Here is a 22,140-nt window from a genome sequence, read left to right as displayed (position 1 = left end):
GTGAGCTGAGATCCGGCCACTGCACTCCAGCCTGGGCGACAGAGCGAGACTCCGTCTCAAAAAAAAAGCAGCTCTGAATTCACAATTCACACTATTTCATATAAAACAAATCACTTTTTTAAAAAGCTTAAAACATAAACTGAAAGCCTGACTGTCAATTTAAAGTCCAAAATTGCAATTAATCTTCAAAACAAAATACCAGGAGCATGTAAAATATTTAAAGATAACAAGCTTTTATATTTTAAAAATATTCTGTATGCCTAGCCCACTTTTACTTTTCTGCTTAGCCATTTGGTTATCATTAATCAATTAGCTGTATTAGTTAACTAGTTATATATCCATATTTCTAAGGAGATAGAATAAAACATTGATTAGTATAAAAGTCACTGATTTATACCACAACCTTGTGTCTCTTATGTCTGCTGGTGCCCTCTCTCCCCACCCACTAGCTTTCACATGATACTGATTTAGCATATATTAGTGTTGTGATTATGAAATATTCACCCATACACTGTTTACTTATGTTCATCCTACCCACTAATCTTTGCCATTGAAAATCTAACCTTTCATTTAAATAGTAAGATAAATTCACGTGACACTGTTGCTCAGCTTTCTTGAAAGATAGTTAACTTTGAAGATACATTACGTATTGATCAGCAACAGAGTTTTATCTTTTTAAGACACTTAAATTTTCTCTGGAATGTTAGCTATTCAAGTAGACATTAATTGTGGGAACCTCTTCAGGTAATTATCACCAAGCATAATACCATCCAGGCAACTAAAAAATATGTACATGTATACATATTTTGTACAAAATATCTACTGCTATGGCTTAGCAAGGAATCCACTGAACATGATTCTTGTCAAAAATAAACATAACCGCTTATTTCCCATTTTTTTCACAAATTTAATCCATTATAGGGCTAGATTTCCCTAAAAGTTATCAGCATCAAAAGCCATACTATTTTCTCTGAATGTGGCTTTTTTTGTTTTCAATAGTACCTGATAATTTACATTTTTACATATAAACACATATTTATTTATATATTTTAACTGTATTACAATTTTAAAACTCTTTTCTATTACAAAGGAAGAATCTAATTCTCTGCCGCCTCTTATAATAGAGGTTTCGGTAAATGAGAAAAGAGGGACAACCCTAGACTAGAAAGGAACTGAATTACAACAGCCAAAGATGAAACATTTTGTTCAGCTCCCGGTTCCTTTCAACACTGAATTTCATTGCGCTTAATTTGACTCTTAGTTTTGTCTGTGAGTTTTAGTTGCACATAATCACATCCCTTACCCCTCAAATGAATGGAATGACCCTTCCACTCCTTCCACTGTTGGCCCTCCTCTCTCTCTGCTTCACACACACTTTCTCTCCCTCTCACAATCACATACAGAGTAGCTTTTTGAAAGGAGGTTCCTTCACATGGACTACCTCATGTTCACACGATAAAATGTTAAACTGTTTTTTTTTTTTTTAAATCCCAAGCTGCAATACTTATGTAAAGTAATTTACATGAGCGTCCTTAATTCTTTACAGTGTAAATCAATATAAAAAGAATTGATACATTTTCCAGGCCAAAGTTGTCTCATAGATTTGTGTTGCGGGCTCACAGTCTTTTGGCTAGAGACAATGTTCATAGTAGAGTGGAATATATTTCAGCACCACCAAAGTAGATAATCCCAGCAGCCCAAGATGGTTACCACAATTCTTTCTCAAAATTGCAAAACTATAAATAGAGTTCTTCATATTTTGCCCATGGAAAAAAGTTCATTTTGTCCTTTGGAGCTTTAAGTCTTCAAAGCTGTACTTTTAAAAACTAGTATCTGGTTTTATCTAACCAAGCTAAGTAAGCAGCACAAATTGATTTGCTATAGGGAGAGAGATGGCTGGCAGAGGAACTTGCTATCAAGAGTTAATGAAAGTCCTTTGAATACTAATATTTGAGTTAGAGTAACACTAAGTTTTAGTGTTTTTCTAAACTACCACCTATAAAAAGGGCAACCTGTTTTCTGGAAGCATTTCCATACGTCATCTTTGTCGATGTGGGTGTTCAGTACATACTGAGAGGGAGAACTCCGAGTAGAGATGACTTATAAAAGCTTAGGTTAAATATAGTTTGATAGTCTAATTTCCAGGCAGAGGCAGTAAAAAATTTGAATAAAACTATCCAGTCATGTTTGATTTCTGAACAATTATGGGAAAGGGTAGGAGTTTTCCCAATTCAAAAGCATCTGTAATAAATGAAAATTTGCATAGAGGAGTTGATATGGGTAACTTGCATATCTGGCTTCCATCTCCCCACCCACCTCTTTATCACCCACCCACACATATGCAGTATTTCACAATTATCCAGGTCTATAATTATTCATGTCTATATTTTGTTCTTAAGAACAAGTAGACCAACATGCTTATATCTGAACCTAGCATAAATGCAGTTAAGTTATTTTAATGCTGCTTGTTTCTTTTCAAGAAAATACTTCTTTGTTAACAGATACTAGCCATTCTATTTTGTATCCTATGTCACAGTATAATGAAGCTGAATCTAAGATACCACTTGCATTTCATTACTGTGGATTTAGTCCCCAGAACCACTGAAAATGCTTCATGTATGTTTTCATTGTCAAATGAAATTCCACCAAAAGATAAATTTCAGCTAGTCTGTTTGTAGAAAGGGATAACCAATAATTGTTACATCTTTCATGGGAAAGATACACAGCTAAACCTATACAGACCAGTTAATACAGGGAGATGAAGCAAAGAGGTGAATAATGCAGCTTCCAAAAACTGTGTTAAAGAAACAGAATTTTGGTTATATTATTTTTCCCTTACCTTATCTGGATTAACTGTTAGACTGTCCAACTCACCAATTTTTTCTTCTAATTTTCTATGTCACCCTCCCTGTGAAGACACAATCTGTATGTCAAAGGGCAAGCCAAAGTATTTATTGATATATCACTTTTTATTTTCAGGCTTCTAATTCATATTCATTATTAAACAGTTGTGTAATTCATAGCAGAAACATTTAATTAAATTTTAGTGATATAGTCTTTCCTAGAGCCAGGAAAATTCTTTATTCCAGAAATCAAAAGACGATTTCCTCTAACATCAAAATGAATCACTAAGTAACTTTGAACCAAGATAAAATAGTCTACCATTATGAATCCTTTTGAAATACAGGAGTTCCCTCTCCCTATTTTAACAAGGCTTATTTAAATAAAATTTTGGAAAATTAGTAAACTAATAAAGACTATAAAATAATAAGCTACAAATAAATAGCTCCAAATATAAACAGGTGTTTGAAAATTATATACACTCAGTGTAGTTTCTTGATATAAATGCTAACACTGCTTTGATTATATAAGATCATAAAAGCTAGAGAAAGAAACGCTTATTAAGGAAACAAATAATTCTCCTTTATATTATTCTCTACATTAGCTCACCTATTTATTAGTAGAAGGAAAGTAATTCTTTGCCAGTAGGTGGTGCTTTTGTACAAAACATCACTCAAAGATAAACTCGTTTCTGACTAATTTTATATCACCATACATCTTGAGTTTGTATCACATCTCCCAAAAAGCCAGCCCCAAGTTACTCCACTTTTCTTCTGAAATATATACTTTTTCTCTCAGTGCTCATAATGACACTGTTAGTGCCGACTAGTTCTCTCCACTGGAAAGCAGCGTAATTACATACATTAGTAAGTAGGCTTGCTTTCCTTTGTTTAAAATGGGTGTGTCTGTATGGATAATTCTTCACTTGGATTCTTCCTCAGTAAAAGAGAGTACCGTACTCCCTTGACAATATAGTCAAGTAATCCTGACTCTAGCTGTGGAAGTCAGTGTAATCAGTGTAAGAAGAGTAAAGGCATCTTAAAATTGATGCCAGCAATGTCACTATGGTTTATCCTGATCAAAGTCATTGTGATTGCTAATCTATACTTAAGGGCTTAATGCTTTTTTCCTCTAGAATTCCAAGTTTCTAAATTTTCCCAGATTTTGGAGGAAGGAAAAATTATTCTCTCTGGGAATATATGAGGATTAAGGATTATAAACACAGTAAAATCACACTACATCCTTCTTCACAACAAGCTTTCCTTAGGCAACACCAGATTCATCGACTAATACCAATGATACATAAAAGGAGTGGTAGCCTAAGAATTCCATCAGGGAGTGACTAGCATTAATAAAATTGAGGTAATTGTGGAACACAGAGTATTTTCATCTCACATAACTGCAAAAGGATGAAGAAAGTCAAATGATCAGTTTTAATGGAGTAGAAAGTCTAAGTGTTTTAAAACCAACGTTTAAACTTTCTGCAGATAATTTTCAATTTCCCTCACCCTTTCCCTTTTTTCCACCTCCCATGCTTTTTACAAGATATAGTTATTGTGTAGCATTTGAGTTCTAGTCATTTAAAATTTCAACTCCCTTCACTTTCTCTGAAGACTATGTAACTCCATCTGTATGTGCTTATTAATTAGAAGCAAATATTTATATTGATAATAAGCTTTTAAAAATAATATTCAAACACAAGCATTAGTAAATCCAGGAAGTCTAATTCCAGAACTAAACACTGTATCTAAAGGCTTAGAAATTTAATTTTTGGGACTAGTCTAGGGATAAAGTCCACGAACACAGTAAATGCTTTTTCCATTGTGTCTTAAACCTTTCGAAATGGTAAACTGAATGTTTAGGGAGTCTGTCAGAGACTAGAGATATATTTCATGAGGCCTGGTCCAGTTAAATACTATAATTACTACCGGGCAAATCAACAAAGGCATCCTAAATCGCCCTAAGAAGGCGATGCCCTTATGTGCTTCCAAGCACGTTCTCTTCACTCTGGGCATGCTCTGGTGTCTATGCGAGTCTTTAAGCTGATGTTTTATGTAATTGTGAGTTCCTGGGGCCTCCAGGCCTCCTTCATCTGTAACTGGGTTTCCTTTCCTCCTACAGAGCTTGCACTAGCACTCATTTATCTCAGAGTTCAAATCTCTCCCTGCCTTCTACTCAAAGCCTCAACATCAAGTCAGAACCTGTTTCTCCTCCTAGAGACCGTACCACCACCCCTTCGAGATACCCACAACACACGCGCCACGAGGCGGGGAGATCTCCTGTTGACAGCTTGAGCAGCTGTAGCAGTTCGTACGACGGGAGCGACCGAGAGGATCACCGGAACGAATTCCACTCCCCCATTGGACTCACCAGACCTTCGCCGGACGAAAGGGAAAGTCCCTCAGTCAAGCGCATGCGACTTTCTGAAGGATGGGCAACATGATCAGATTATTACTTACTAGTTTTTTTTTTTTCTTGCAGTGTGTGTGTGTGCTATACCTTAATGGGGAAGGGGGGTCGATATGCATTATATGTGCCGTGTGTGGAAAAAAAAAAAAGTCAGGTACTCTGTTTTGTAAAAGTACTTTTAAATTGCCTCAGTGATACAGTATAAAGATAAACAGAAATGCTGAGATAAGCTTAGCACTTGAGTTGTACAACAGAACACTTGTACAAAATAGATTTTAAGGCTAACTTCTTTTCACTGTTGTGCTCCTTTGCAAAATGTATGTTACAATAGATAGTGTCATGTTGCAGGTTCAACGTTATTTACATGTAAATAGACAAAAGGAAACATTTGCCAAAAGCGGCAGATCTTTACTGAAAGAGAGAGCAGCTCTTATGCAACATATAGAAAAATGTATAGATGCTTGGACAGACCCGGTAATGGGTGGCCATTGGTAAATGTTAGGAACACGCCAGGTCACCTGACATCCCAAGAATGCTCACAAACCTGCAGGCATATCATTGGCGTATGGCACTCATTAAAAAGGATCAAAGACCATTAAAAGAGGACCATACCTATTTTAAAAAAAATGTGGAGTTGGAGGGCTAACGTATTTAATTAAATAAATAAATCTGGGTCTGCATCTCTTATTAAATAAAAATATAAAAATATGTACATTACATTTTGCTTATTTTCATATAAAAGGTAAGACAGAGTTTGCAAAGCATTTGTGGCTTTTTGTAGTTTACTTAAGCCAAAATGTGTTTTTTTCCCCTTGATAGCTTCGCTAATATTTTAAACAGTCCTGTAAAAAACCAAAAAGGACTTTTTGTATAGAAAGCACTACCCTAAGCCATGAAGAACTCCATGCTTTGCTAACCAAGATAACTGTTTTCTCTTTGTAGAAGTTTTGTTTTTGAAATGTGTATTTCTAATTATATAAAATATTAAGAATCTTTTAAAAAAATCTGTGAAATTAACATGCTTGTGTATAGCTTTCTAATATATATAATATTATGGTAATAGCAGAAGTTTTGTTATCTTAATAGCGGGAGGGGGGTATATTTGTGCAGTTGCACATTTGAGTAACTATTTTCTTTCTGTTTTCTTTTACTCTGCATACATTTTATAAGTTTAAGGTCAGCTGTCAAAAGGATAACCTGTGGGGTTAGAACATATCACATTGCAACACCCTAAATTGTTTTTAATACATTAGCAATCTATTGGGTCAACTGACATCCATTGTATATACTAGTTTCTTTCATGCTATTTTTATTTTGTTTTTTGCATTTTTATCAAATGCAGGGCCCCTTTCTGATCTCACCATTTCACCATGCATCTTGGAATTCAGTAAGTGCATATCCTAACTTGCCCATATTCTAAATCATCTGGTTGGTTTTCAGCCTAGAATTTGATACGCTTTTTAGAAATATGCCCAGAATAGAGAAGCTATGTTGGGGCACATGTCCTGCAAATATGGCCCTAGAAACAAGTGATATGGAATTTACTTGGTGAATAAGTTATAAATTCCCACAGAAGAAAAATGTGAAAGACTGGGTGCTAGACAAGAAGGAAGCAGGTAAAGGGATAGTTGCTTTGTCATCCGTTTTTAATTATTTTAACTGACCCTTGACAATCTTGTCAGCAATATAGGACTGTTGAACGATCCCGGTGTGTCAGGACCCCCAAATGTCACTTCTGCATAAAGCATGTATGTCATCTATTTTTTCTTCAATAAAGAGATTTAATAGCCATTTCAAGAAATCCCATAAAGAACCTCTCTATGTCCCTTTTTTTAATTTAAAAAAATGACTCTTGTCTAATATTCGTCTATAAGGGATTAATTTTCAGACCCTTTAATAAGTGAGTGCCATAAGAAAGTCAATATATATTGTTTAAAAGATATTTCAGTCTAGGAAAGATTTTCCTTCTCTTGGAATGTGAAGATCTGTCGATTCATCTCCAATCATATGCATTGACATACACAACAAAGAAGATATAGGCAGTAATATCAACACTGCTATATCATGTGTAGGACATTTCTTATCCATTTTTTCTCTTTTACTTGCATAGTTGCTATGTGTTTCTCATTGTAAAAGGCTGCCGCTGGGTGGCAGAAGCCAAGAGACCTTATTAACTAGGCTATATTTTTCTTAACTTGATCTGAAATCCACAATTAGACCACAATGCACCTTTGGTTGTATCCATAAAGGATGCTAGCCTGCCTTGTACTAATGTTTTATATACTAAAAAAAAATCTATCAACCATTTCATATATATCCCACTACTCAAGGTATCCATGGACGGAACATGAAAGAATAACATTTATGCAGAGGAAAAACAAAAACATCCCTGAAAGTATACACACTCATACACACACATGCACAGGGGAAAAAAATAAGAAAATCATTTTCCTCACCATAGACTTGATCCCATCCTTACAACCCATCCTTCTAACTTGATGTGTATAAAATATGCAAACATGTCACAAATGTTCTTTGTCACTTCAAAATACTTTAGTATATCAATATCGGTAGATACCAGTGGGTGGGAAAGGGTCATTATATGAAAATATGAAGAAATAGCCATATTAGTTTTTTAACCTGCAATTTGCCTCAGCAACAAAGAAAAAGTGAATTTTTAATGTTGAAGATAAAGTAAGCTAAAGTACCAGCAGAAGCCTTGGCTATTTATAGCAGTTCTGACAATAGTTTTATAAGAACATGAAGAGAACAGAATCACTTGAAAATGGATGCCAGTCATCTCTTGTTCCCACTACTGAATTCTTACAAAGTGGTGGCATGATAGCGAAGGGATAATCTGAGAATTTTTTAAAGATGATTTAATGAGAAGAAGCACAATTTTGATTGTGATGAGTCACTTTCTGTAAACAATCTTGGTCTATCTTTACCCTTATACCTTATCTGTAATTTACCATTTACTGTATTTGCAAAGCTAGTATGGTTTTTAATCACAGTAAATCCTTTGTATTCCAGACTTTAGGGCAGAGCCCTGAGGGAGTATTATTTTACATAACCCGTCCTAGAGTAACATTTTAGGCAACATTCTTCATTGCAAGTAAAAGAACCATAAGTGGCATTTTACACGGCTGCAAGTATTGTTATATCTAATCCTATTTTAAAAGATTTTTGGTAATATGAAGCTTGAATGCTGGTAACAGTGATGCAATATACACAAGCTGCACAACCTGTATATTGTATGCATTGCTGCGTGGCGGCTGTTTATTTCAACCTTTTTAAAAATTGTGTTTTTTAGTAAAATGGCTTATTTTTTCCCAAAGGTGGAATTTAGCATTTTGTAATGATGAATATAAAAATACCTGTCATCCTCAGATCATTTAAAGGTTAACTAGTGAGAAAGAAAAAACAAAATCCCAAGACACTTTTTAAAAGAATGTCTGCCCTCACACACTTCTATGTATTTGTTTTTCTTACATGCCCATCTTTTAACTTAGAGATAGCACTTTTTGCCCTCTTTATTTTGTTGTTTGTTTTTCCAGAGAGTAAATGCTTTGTAGTTCTTTCTTTAAAAAACATTTTTTTAAAGAAGAAGCCACTTGAACCCTCAATAAAGGCTGTTGCCTAAGCATGGCATACTTCATCTGTTCTCGTTTGTGCCATCTGCCATGATGTCGTCACTTTTATGGCGTTAATTTCCTGCCACTACAGATCTTTTGAAGATTGCTGGAATACTGATGTCTGTTAGAATGCTTCAGACTACAGATGTAATTAAAGGCTTTTCTTAATATGTTTTAACCAAAGATGTGGAGCAATCCAAGCCACATATCTTCTACATCAAATTTTTCCATTTTGGTTATTTTCGTAATCTGGTATTGCATTTTGCCTTCCCTGTTCATACCTCAAATTGATTCATACCTCAGTTTAATTCAGAGAGGTCAGTTAAGTGACGGATTCTGTTGTGGTTTGAATGCAGTACCAGTGTTCTCTTCAAGCAAAGTAGACCTGGGTCACTGTAGGCGTAGGACTTGGATTGCTTCAGATGGTTTGCTGTATCATTTTTCTTCTTTTTCTTTTCCTGGGGACTTGTTTCCATTAAATGAGAGTCATTAAAATCGCTTGTAAATGAGGGCATACAAGCATTTGCAGCAAATATTCAAATAGAGGCTCACAGCGGCATAAGCTGGACTTTGTCGCCACTAGATGACAAGATGTTATAACTAAGTTAAACCACATCTGTGTATCTCAAGGGACTTAATTCAGCTGTCTGTAGTGAATAAAAGTGGGAAATTTTCAAAAGTTTCTCCTGCTGGAAATAAGGTATAATTTGTATTTTGCAGACAATTCAGTAAAGTTACTGGCTTTCTTAGTGATGCAGTGTCCGTGGTGCATTTTTTTAAATTAATGTTTTGCTGTTTAAATTTATTCAATTTTATTGTGTTTTTTAAAAAGCAGCTTATGCCACAAGCACAAATGAGCTTTCTCAATTTTCAACTCAAAATATTACATGAAAAGATGGATATGATGGATATGTGTGTGTGGGAGGGGTGTGAATTGGATAACAGTTCTTAGGGTATTACAGAATTCAGCCAGTGTTGGAAGTTTAAGGTTCTTATTGAATGGTTCAACTTCTTTATCAAAGAAGTTCCATGAAGATCTCTGATAACCTGTTTAAATGTACAGAATTTTTCAAAAGTTATTGTGAAAAGCAGTACCATAAAATAAGTTATTTTTTAACTAAAATCTGTGGAAAGTGTTTCCAAAAGCACTTCCTTTTTCTTCATCAAAGTAATTTCTAAAGGTTGAAAACATAGGCTTATAAATCTGAATAAATTAGTGAATTCATACATTTTTAGAGACGATCAAATATATTCATTATTAACATTCAATAGTAATCTCTAAAGGGGAATGTCCTTAAAAAGATCAATACAAAGATTAATTTAAAAACTGAAAAGGAAAACAAGACACCACCAGTTAGCCAGCCGGAGAACTTGGACTTTTGCATTAGTAGTGATATCTGCTCCAAAACGAAGGCAGTTCCGGGAAATGTAGCCTATGACTTCAAAATAGCAGTGCTTTTTGCTTTGTTCTCTTGTATTCATTTTTAGCAAACATTTATTAAGCAATTATTATATGTAACTCGTGATGATTCCAGGATGAATGAAAATGTAGCCCTTTATCTTAGGAAACTTATAAACTAATAGGAGATAAAAGGCATTCTCAGGGAAGTCTACAAAGTACTACGGGGGAGTCACTCTGGCCATCCTGGGGCAGAGCAGAGCAGAGGCTCAGATCCTGGACACTTCCTCATCCACCCAGCAGAGGAAGCCTTTCACTTGATTTTGAAGGTGGGCAGGATTAAGAAAGGCCCAGAAGGGGATGAGTTCAAGGCTGTTTGTGGGCATGTGATCCCTGCAGTCACACACGGCCCTACCTTGTGTTTCGTTTCGTGTTCTGCTATCATTATCCTGATAATATCCTGGTAATAAAATTATCCTTAATAATTCTATGTTTGAGTTTGAATGTTGTAAGTAAAGTTCAATAGGACAATAAAGCATGTGCCTGAGCAGAGGAAATACACAGGAAAAAGTGAACTGTTTTATATTTTAGTACCTTTAACAGAGGGAACCTTTTGTTTTGCTTTTTCAACAAGGACTTCCACATTTTCATTTTGCACTGGGCCCTGGAATTATGACACCATCCCTGGATGAGGGCATTTCGCAAGGAAGAAATAGTACAAAAGTACAGAGATAGGAAAGCAAGAGACAAACTTGCAGGAATTGTGGGCCTTTCTGTTTAGGTAAACTATAGCCGTATGTAGGGGAGCAGTGAGAGACAAGACTGGAAGAGTTAGTTTGCCTCTGATTGTATGTATAATCGCAATTTTAAAAGAATTAGGCTTAAGCAATTAATTGCAAGATTTAGGAGAGAGAAAATTGTCAGAATTCAGTAAATGGTTAGATTAATGGTAGGAATGGTGATAGATAAGGAATTGTTAAAGTTTACAGTTTTAGGCTTACATGATTACGATCCTAGTAATGTCCAAATTGGAAATTGAGAGGTCACTGCTTTGTGAGGAAGGTAGTCACTTCAGTTTTCAGTATGTTGAGTTAGAATATGAGAATGTTGTAAATAAAGACTTAAACTCAGGATATCAGTAAATGCTGGCCTGATTTGGGTGTGTGGGTTTTTTTTTCTTTCAATTATGTTCGAAAGTCTGGATTAAATAGAAATACTGAATTTGGCAAGGGAACCTGATTCAGAGCACAGCATCTGAATTTTCATCTTGTGATTTGAGAAAACCCTTTTTCCATTTTGTTTGCATATTTCTATGGCATCTTTCCTATGTGTTATCCTTGCAGATTGACTTCTAAACAAGATCCAGTGATGAAGGAGGAAAGCCAAGTTCGCTTCCCTACTGTGCATATCCCTTGGATTCCAACTGTCCGTATTGCCTGAGAGCAAATACCTCCATCACCAAAAATGAGGCTGTTCCTTAACCTCTCCTGTCCCAAGCACGGCCTCCTTCCTGGGAACTTTTGTTAAGAGTTAGAATTAGGAAAACATGGGAAATAGTCACTGTTTCTAGTCTTAAAGTAGTTTCTGATCTTAATGATAACCTTGGCTGCCAAATCATCAGCTCCATCTCTTACCCAGTCTGTATTGCTTCAGACTGGAGGAAGAACTTCCAGCCCTCATATACCCATTTTTAGTAGCCAACTTCTAGAAAGGATGCTCACCCTTTGAATCTGGCAACTCAGTACAAAGGCCAGACTGAAATGGGAGGAAACATGAACTACTAGTGGGATAATTCTACATGGAATAAAAAGTAGTTAGGAGAGCACTTTGCTCAAACACTCCAGGGCCAGAAATGTAGCGGCCTTGCTAGTGCCCTTGGCACGCTCCACCAAGGGAGAGCTAGTGCCTGGGAGATTGCAATGGTAGGGGCAACCTGAGGAAACAGACGCTGAAGTTGGGTGTGTGAGTGGGGGCACGACACTAACAGTCCCTTCACTACAATAGACTTGACCTACATGACCTTATTTAACCTACTTGATGACACTGTGACAAGGGTGCAGTTTTCTTTGAGAGGTCTTGGTTAATAATTAAACCAACTATGCCCCTCACAAGCTAAGTAACATTTGTCAACTTATTTATTCCCTCTAAGCACTGATTTTCTCTAAGTCACAGAGTTTATCACTAACTCAGAGGGTTACTGAGGCTCCATTAAGACTTAATAGGTGCTAATCACTGAAAAGGTTGGGAGCCCCACTCTCCCACAAGTTACTCAAAGTAAACACAATGCTACTCCATAAAATGATGGTAAAAGAAATCAACAAAGTTCTGATTTTTCGTATGATGACCACAGTATGCTATTTTATTTCTTTAGGAATGTCACATTCTCAAAAGATAATTTGGTAGGACCCTACATTGCTAATGCTCAAAGCACATACTCCACTTTGTGCAGGTATTCATCCCAAAGCTTCACACTACTAGTGCTAAATATATCAAAACACAGACTTTTCTAGAAGTGATAGTTACAGGAACAATTACTTTCTTCAAACATTTATTCCAGAAATATTCTATATGATATGCTCATTTATTTTTACAAGGGAGAGAGCCCTGTTTGGAAATGCAAACCTATGTGTATGCAAAAGCTTATATGTGTAATATTCATGATTAAAGTATAGGGAAGGTGCCTATCCCTGCAAGAGTGCTTACGTAAATTGTGATACATCCTACCAATTGAATACTATGTAACCATTTTTTGAAAAACACAAAACAAACTAAAGCCTCTGTGTACTGATACGGAAAACTCCAGAACATATCATTAGGTAAAAAGCAATAATAGAACAGTGTATAGAGTATGCTACCTTTCAGGTAAGAAAAGGAGGAGACCAAAACAATAAGTTTTCTTAAATTTGCATGAAGAAACCCTAGAAGAATACACAAAGAAATGAAAATACAGCCGGGCATGGTGGCTCATGCCTGTAATCCCAGCACTTTGGGAGGCCGAGGCAGGTGGACCACCTGAGGTCGGGAGTTTGAGACCAACCTGGCTAACACGGTGAAACACCATCCTACTAGAAATAAAAATAAAAAAATTAGCTGGGGTGCTGGCACACCTGTAATCCGAGCTGCTCGAGAGGCTGAGGCAGGGGAATTCGTTGAACCCAGGAGATGGAGGTTGCAGTGAGCCAAGATTGTGCCACTGCACTCCAGCCTGGGTGACAGAGCGAGACTCCATCTAAAAAAAAATTAAAAATAAAAAACTTAAAAAAAGAAACAGATATGAAGAAAGTAGTTACCGATGTGGTAAGGGTTTGGGGAAAGAGGTGAATGAGAGGAAAGATTTAACAACACATACTTTTAAATATTGTTTTTATTTTTGAACTATATAATATGCTACTTATTTTTTTTTTAAGATTTTAATTTGAAAATAAGCCTTCCCCAAAAAATCAAATACCACACACTGAATAGATTTATAGGGAACTCTCCTCTAAAGAAGCGGCCTTTGGAAAGAAAACACCAGTGTGTAGAGCAAACCTTAGGACTGATAGACTCGCCTCTAGGATTCTCCAGGCACAGGTGGCTTCAGCTGTCAGTTCCGGATGACAGGACCACAACCTTAAGGTTAGCAGTTTGCTTCTCTATTGACTACACTAACTGGCCAAAGAGCCTTATTCAAGCAAGCAGTTTTCTATGATTAAATCACAAATATGAATTTAGAATTCATCCCATAAGGTTTAATTTACTCTGCCTAGTTAGTAATCAGTTTATCCTATCAGCCATCTAATATTAAGGCTATAAATCTAGAGATCTTTGCTGAATTTCTGTTGCTTCCTTGCTCATTGTCATTGCAACCTCCTCCCCTATGACCAACCCAGCTATAGTATTGGAACACAGAAAACATGTCATCCTTACCAACTCCTGTGTCCTGTGTCCATAACAATCGGCTGAAATTGCATGGAGATTATGTTACTTTTTGGTACTTTCAAATTCATCAGCTGAATTTCTAATTAAGTTTTGGGAGGCTGAAAATAATATTTTTCACTGTTTTCCATCTTTTCATTCTTCCCATTTACTATCCTGGTTTATGTGCTTTGCATGTGAAAAAATTATTTGAGCCAATCAAAAACATTTTCTTTACTTCAGAGTTCTACTGGCAGTAAAAGAATAATGCTTTCCCTCATGAATATGTACAATTGTTATTTGTCAATTAAAATAAACTCTTTTTTTCCAAAAATAAAGAATAATACTTTCTGGCCAGGAGTGGTAGCTTATACCCTGCAATCCCAATTGTTTGGGAGGCTGAGGTGAGTCGATTACTTGAGCCCAGGAGTTTAAGACCAGCCTGAACAACATAGTGAGACCCCCGTCTCTACAAAAAATTTAAAACTTAGCCTGTCATGGTGGTGCACACCTGTAGTCACAGCTATTCTGGAGGCTGAGCCCAGGAATTAAAGGTTATTGTGAGCTATGATTGCACTATTGAACTCCAGCCTGGGGGACAGAGCAAGACTCTGTAGCTATGAGAGAGAGAGAGAGAGAGAGAATAATAGTTTCTTCCATCTCTCTCCTGAATCCCCCAACCAGTAATGATATTTGTCCTTTGAGTTTAACGACTATGAAAGAACTCAGAAGAAAATGATTCTTGTCTTCTAACCAGTGTGTCCTCTCCAGAGTCCACTTTAACTGTACTGACAATATAAAGACATGCACAACAGCCCTTCCTCACCTACCTTGATAAAGCCCAGTTTTCTTCCTGCCTTTGTAATAATGCATTTTGTAGACTCTGAGAATAGAAGAGAAAGTTCCTATGAAATATAAAATCAAGAACTAGGAGACATGTTACATTGAACTTCTGTATTTAAAAATTATATATGACTAGTTATTAGATAAACCAGAATGTAACTAATTTCAGTGCTAATTGTGATAACAATTATTAAAAATCACTCATTAAAATTTATGTGAGGAATATGCTGCGTGAAAGAATCTGGGCACAAAAGAGAACAAACTGTATAATTGCATTTATATACAGTTCAAGAACAGACAAAACTAATCTATGCTGATAGAAATCAAAACAGTGGTTGCCTGTTGGTGGCTGTGGGAACTGACTAGAAGGGGGCACCAAGGGACTTACTTCAGTGACAGAAATGTTATATATCTTGACTGGGATCATTTGTTAAAATTCACCTGGTGTACATTTAAGATCTGTGTGTTTCACTCTGTGTAAATTTTAACTCAATCTTAAAACGCTTATATGAAGAGAAATCTCAAATTCAGAATATTATGTAAGAAATAGTAGTAGGGCTGCCACTCTAAGGTATCTCCTGTTGAAGTGTATGAGGGCCTGCTTCAATACAGATAATCATTATGCTTCCATTGAGCCCTGATTCAAATCAAGATAAACTACTGAAAGAATGTTAGTTCTCTTAAATACTTTGAACATACTCCACTATAATATTTGCTGTACTGTTATATTACCATAGATAAAGGGAGGTAAATTTCAGCTCAATCCTGATCAAGTTAATACAAATGCTAAAGTAGTAGCAGTAATCTAATATAATTACATCGAGACTCATCATATACTGTAACAATAAACATCACATAAATTGACTACTTCAAAGATGAAGATATTATTTATTGTAGAATATTAAATGACTTGATTATTTTGCTATCCAGGGTCTTATACCATATTCTTACTAACTCTTGCTCAACATAATGTTAAACCTCAGAAGATAAAAAAGAATAAGAAAGCTAAAATTCTTATATTTTGTCTCTAGACTGTCCAAAAAGAGACTTCATTAATTTTCACCCCAGGGAAACTATTTGAAGCTTCAGTATATATAGTACCAAGAATGACAGTCAATGCAACTGGTAATATTAAAGCACCTTCCTATAAAATTGATCATTCAGCCATTCATCTTTGAGGGTTAAATAAAGGACAACACAAATAAACATAAAAGTCCCGGGTGCATTTTGAGGTGCACTTAGTGAAATTAAGTGCAAGGCCTATCTGCTTAAGTCCTCTGAAGCTACCAATGGAATTTCATGAGTGTATGAATTTCAGAGAAAAGTACATATGATCAATAGAAAAAAAATGCTTAAATGGGAGGAGGGCAGTAGACATTGCAATATTCACTTAATTATTAAGAAAAAAAGATGTCAAACATTAAAACAAAAGATTCTTCATGAAGCATTAGAAACTATTTGTTGTTAATGCATTTGATCAAATACGTGTATATAATTCTAATTGACATTCAGCATTTATATGCACACACACATAATACATATATAACACACATATACATTGTATATATATAGTTCATGAACATGAATCAGATTGATACAATCAACAGTAGAAAAGAAGGTTTGATTTTATCTACATGGATATTTGTCTCAGAAAACAAACTCCGTGATAGCAAGATTTCCCATGTGGGCTTTTGCTTTCCTTTGTCTGTCACCAGCAGAAGGCTGTGCACACCCAACACAAGCAAACATCAGTTTTTGAGGGCAAGCAGAAAGAATATAAGAAAACTGCATTCTAGAAAGTAGATATCTGGGTCTAATTTATAAGGTCACATTATAAGGATGACAGCTCTGTTTCTCCTGGATAACATTGAAGAGTGACCATTGTATTACTCCCAATATTTCTTCAGCTGAAGAGGAGGATACAAAGGTGCACTTGTGTAGAAAAGGTGAGCAAGCAAGGGTCCTATAGAGATATCCAAACACTAGCATTTGTTTTATTATAAACCATCATATAGATTAAAATAATCTTCAATTGTGATCTTGTGCTATTTTAATTATGTAATAAGTAATGTCTTAAGTCCTTAGTAATATATAACTTATTATATATTAAGAAATATTTTAATCTTTATCGTGTCATGGTATGGTCAAAAGGTTACAAACTTTGTCACCTGTGTTTAATGCCCCCTTGGCCAGCTATAAGTTATGAAAAAAAATTTTTAACCACTCTTGGTCAGTTCCTTCATCTGTAAATGGAAATAATATCTATATTTAGGGATGTTACAAGGGTTTTTAAAACTATGTATACACACACATATATATATACACAACTGTTATGCACATTATACATAGATTTTTATATATAGTTATGTGTATGTACATATACATATACATACACACACATGTGTGTATCACTCAGTATTTACCTATTTACCTATTTTAGCACACTATATAGCACTACACATTCACAGAATCTTAGTGAAAAATAAATATACCTCCAACGGAGCTGAAAGGTTCTAGGGAGTAACTGGGGATAGTAAATGATTACTCTCCTTACCTGGTACCAACCACTAGGAGTAATGAGCTAAATGTTAAAAAATTTCTAAATGCAATTTTTAAAAATAATTTAAAATATGTTCAAACAGATTCAAAAATGAAACTATTATGAAGAAGTATTATTGTTGGGAGACAGTCCTCTATGGGTCTCTCCCATTGATACACATCTTGTTGGGTTTGCCAGGAATGCAAATGCAGGACCAGTTTAGTCTTCTCGTTTTGTCACCCAGGCTGGAATGCAGTGTTGCGGTCTTGGCTCACTGCAACCTCTGCCTTTGGGGTTCAAACAATTCTCCTGCATCAGCCTCCTGAGTAGCTGGGACTACAGGCATGAGACGGGGTTCCACTGTGTTGGCCAGGCTGGTCTTGAACTCCTGACCCTAAGTGATCTGCCTACCTTAGCCTCCCAAAATGCTGGGATTACAGGCGTGAGCCACTGCGCCCAGCCTCAAGACCAGACTACTCTTTAACCAGGTCATTTCTCAAGGTTGGATTTGCAGTGAGCAGCCTTGAAGGATAGGGTAAAATCTTCCTCTGAGACAAAAAGTGGGGTTTTTTACTCCTTGTTATAAAAGTGGTGAATTTCCCAAACTTAGCAATCCTCAGCTACACGAACCCACTGTGCGCATAGCAATCATCTGAGCTATATTACACCACCATATCACACAGAACTGCGGACAAAAGGAATCAATGCAAATATGTTGATGCTCCTGCTGTTTGTTGTGCCATGAGAAATAAATACTTTTGTCTGACTTAGGAGTCTCATGTCTTCTGCCAACCTTTATCAAACAGTAACAGACTTACTCAATAACTTCTAACTTTTGGTGGGGGAATGGGTTGGTGGCAGAAACATGTTTCTTTTTTAAAAAGGAAGAACAAGGCTCCCGCAGTTTTCATTCAAAGATATGAAAAGACCCCCTGGAATCCAGTAGCTAAGGTTCTTGCCCAAGTGGTAGATGGGGTATGGGTAGAAGTGGGTAAGAGTTCCCACTGTTTTCTTGTTAATGAGGATAAACAATGAGAGCTAAAATCGAAGCAAGCTACAGAAATGGTGTCTTAGTTGTTGCTCACTCTCCTACAAATGGGCAGAGAAAGGTACATTAACATTACAAAGGAACAGAAAACTCCAGCTAAAAGATAGTGTGGCTGTGGCTATGGAGTCAAGCAATTTCTAAAACTGAAATAAGTGATGTCAGAAATAGGGATTTTGCTCATCAATATAGACCTTCAGGTGAACTGCAAACATTAGAAGTTTGGTTGCATCATGAGCAGGCAGCCTCTCAAAAGCAAACGTGAATGTGAAGTTTTGCCAGATTGCACAGGGCTGGCCATGCCTGTCTCTGCTGCAGTCAAACTTGCCTAGCAACAAGAATGAGGCATTGGATGCTGGGTGGCTGAAAGCTCACAAGACAAAATGTAGCAACATAGACAAGGACAAAACGAAAGGGACCCCTGGACCTAGGCACTCTCCAGATGCCAAAGGTGAACAGAGAAGGAAGCAGCACTGGGGTTAAGATATCCATCCTAGAGTCAAGGGTCAAGGGGAATGAAAAGGCTAAGAATTACATTTCCTCCTACTATCCCCATCAACGGACTAGCCTCACCAGCAACCCTGCACCTCCCAACCTCACAGCTGGAGGATAGCATGATCTGGGTACTACTACTGTACCCCTTGATGTGCATGTGTTAGACTCCTTGACCTGTATCCCTGTAGGGAAAAATGCACCTGAATTCAACTGATGGAGTCTATGCAAAGTTCACAGTAGACAACATAAGCTAAAGTGACCTTATGGGCGTGGCATTTATGCTACTACTATGTAGTATTGTGACTTCCATTTCTGAACATGTAATGAAATTAAGGTGGTATGTGCCTATAGTTCCCTGTTCCATCAATGATAGACAGGACCCATATAGGAATCACTGCATGCACCCTCTCTTTAGGGTGGTCAAGGACAATAAAAACCCAGAAGGAGAAAAGAAATCACAGCTTCGGTTAAAGAGTTAAAGGTTGCCAGATTCTCAGAGAGGTCATTTTCAGGACCTCTCAAGACACCACACTGCCTAACATCGGTGAAAAAAGGAAGCTTTTAACCTGCTACTAAGGTCTTGTTGAAAGCTGTGCAAGCATTGTGACTGTCTGCCCTGCCATTCCCATTTTAGTTCAGGTCAACTCCAACTTGATGATTAACAAGCTAGGAATGCCCAACAGGCATTGTGAGTCAAATGGAAGTGGTATATCAAGAGTACAGGCAGCCTGACCCTGGCAGCATTTTGGCTTTACATGAAAAAGTGGCAGCTACCCCTGTGGGAACCTCCTTGTCGTGACTCCACCACAGGAAGCAAAACCAGCAGTTCAATGGAATCCTATTCACAGAGGTTTTCCTAAATATTTGGGCCTAGCTCACTGATGATTTAACTAAATCAAAAGCTGATAGTATCTACTGGGAGGCAGTAATCATTCAGCTTCAATGGCAAACTGGAAGACTGTGGTAAGGACCTGTCACCACAATGAATTGAATTGAAAGCCATTATCCTTACCTTACACAATACTTCTGAGGGCCACATGTTGTATTTTTACTGATTCTCGGTCTGTAGTCAATGGCTTAGACATCTGGTCTGGCAGGATAAAGACAGCCCTGTTTAAGGGCAACAAACTAAAAACAAATTGTAGTTGCCAATTGAATAATCTGGGTCACTCAGTACATGCCTTTGTAAAGATTCATTTTTGAATGAGAACGACTAGAATCAAGCTGCTAAGCCTGAACTTTCCAGACAGCCTCCATTGTCACCTGGATATATTATAGCATCACACATAGCAACACAGCCATCATGTGGAATGGGCACACATTAAAAAGCAATGTTTCTGGTGCAGATGCCACCACCGCATGCCAGACTTACGACTTTTGCCAAAAATTGGTCTTTCAATGAAGAACTCACTATACTTCAATAGACATTGTCCTTGTCTTTACCTGAAAAATTGATTATATTGGACCTTTGATTCACTCTTAGACTACCATTGATGCCTTACGACTGTTAACACTGTTTCAGGTTATGGTATTGCAATTCTAGGCTAATCATCTGACTTTACTCATACCATTATGGTCTTTGAATCAAACTATTTCATGTTTTCAGCTTTCTAGATAATCTATAGTCATAATGTATGCCTCCTGTCCCGAAGACCACCCAATAATGAGCCAAAGGTCAAGGTATTTGATGGATATTCCATACACCTAGCCATTTACAGACATTTGATATTGTAGAGGCTTGGAACAGCATTTTCAAAATCAACACAAAAGGATTTCTGACTCCTTCTCCTTCACATTCTCCTGCTCCGCACATCTAAGTAAGGCAGTCTAGTCCTTGATGGTAGCCATCCACAGAAAGGTTTCATCTCCTTTGCTTGACTCTTGGGTAATGATCAAGAAAGAATGGGAGGTTATCAATACCGATTTTGAAACTTCAGGATGCCACCCTGACCATTTCTGGGCATGATACTTATTTCTTTCCCTCAGCAGCAAACCAGAGGCTGGCCTAACTGGTACATGTTCCAGGTGGCAAACTAGCCAAAATGGGGCTTCATCTATTTTGTTCACTGTGGCACCCTAAGCTGCTAGAATGGTACCTGGCACAGAAGCAACTCCCAATAATATTTCATGACTTAGCGAATGAATTATATGAATAAAATAAAGTATTCCAAGACTGTTGGGATCTTTAAATTGGTTTAAAAAATAGCTTAATATGTTAATACATTTAGATCTATTTTATCTATGGTAATTCCTAATATCACTTAATATAAGAATGAACCATCGTTTTTCATTTCCTCTACTGATGGACAGTTATTTTGCATGCATCAACATGGAAAAATCTTGAAAACACAAGTTTTGGAGAAAAAGCAAATGTCTAGATACATAAATATGTAGTAGAAGATTTCCAAAATGCACAGGGGGAATATAGATTAACTTTTAAAGAGTGGCTACCGCTGGAAAGAAAGAAAAGGAGAGTAGACAGGATTAGAAGGTGGAGGGATAAATTTTACTTATTCATTTTCTTTAAAAAGGCTACATGAAAATTAAGATCTTTCAAATGTGAATGGTGGTTAATAAATGTTTGATAGTCTGTTCTTTCACTAGCATTTTTCTGCACATTTGAAATATTTTACCCTCAAAAATAATTTTTTTTTTGACATAGTGTCTCACTCTACCGCCGAGACTGTAGTGCAGTGATGCAATCTCTGCTCACTGCAACTTTCACCTCCCAGGTTCAAGTGATTCTCCCACCTCAGCCTCTCGAGTAGCTGAGATTATAGGCACACAAGCCACCTTACTGGGCTAATTTTTGTAGTTTTAGCAGAAACGGGGTTTCACCATGTTGCCCAGGCTGATCTTGAACTCCTGACCTCAAGAGATCCACCTGCTTCGGCCTCCCAAAGTGCTAGGATTACGGGTGTGAGCCACTGCACCTGGCCAAAAAATAGTTTTTAAACTATGATAATATTTTCTGGTCTCGAATAAACTCCTTGATTACTATGGAAAACTTAAGGACTTAAGTTCAATCTAAGATTAGCAA

At 36.7% G+C, this 22,140-nt stretch overlaps 1 protein-coding gene across 4 annotated transcripts in view; it reads left to right on the top strand.

Moving 5' to 3' along the window:
• Window positions 1-9,638, top strand: part of MEF2C (myocyte enhancer factor 2C) — a 195,427-nt gene extending 185,789 nt beyond the window's left edge. For 2 of the 4 annotated variants that reach the window (XM_011944249.1, XM_011944246.1), the window contains one exon: window positions 4,963-9,638. In XM_011944249.1, the coding sequence (XP_011799639.1) occupies window positions 4,963-5,284 (322 nt within the window). In that variant the 3' untranslated portion in view covers window positions 5,285-9,638. The remainder of the gene's footprint in view (window positions 1-4,962) is intronic. The other 2 variants (XM_011944248.1, XM_011944247.1) reach the window with 1 other exon arrangement.
• Window positions 9,639-22,140: the final 12,502 nt, after the last annotated feature.

The sequence above is a fragment of the Colobus angolensis genome, unplaced genomic scaffold (assembly GCF_000951035.1).
Source record: "Colobus angolensis palliatus isolate OR3802 unplaced genomic scaffold, Cang.pa_1.0 Scaffold23, whole genome shotgun sequence".
Taxonomy (NCBI): Eukaryota; Metazoa; Chordata; class Mammalia; order Primates; family Cercopithecidae; genus Colobus; species Colobus angolensis.
The sequence above is the reverse complement of the archived record's forward strand: the minus strand, read 5'-3'. Positions and strand labels throughout refer to the sequence as shown.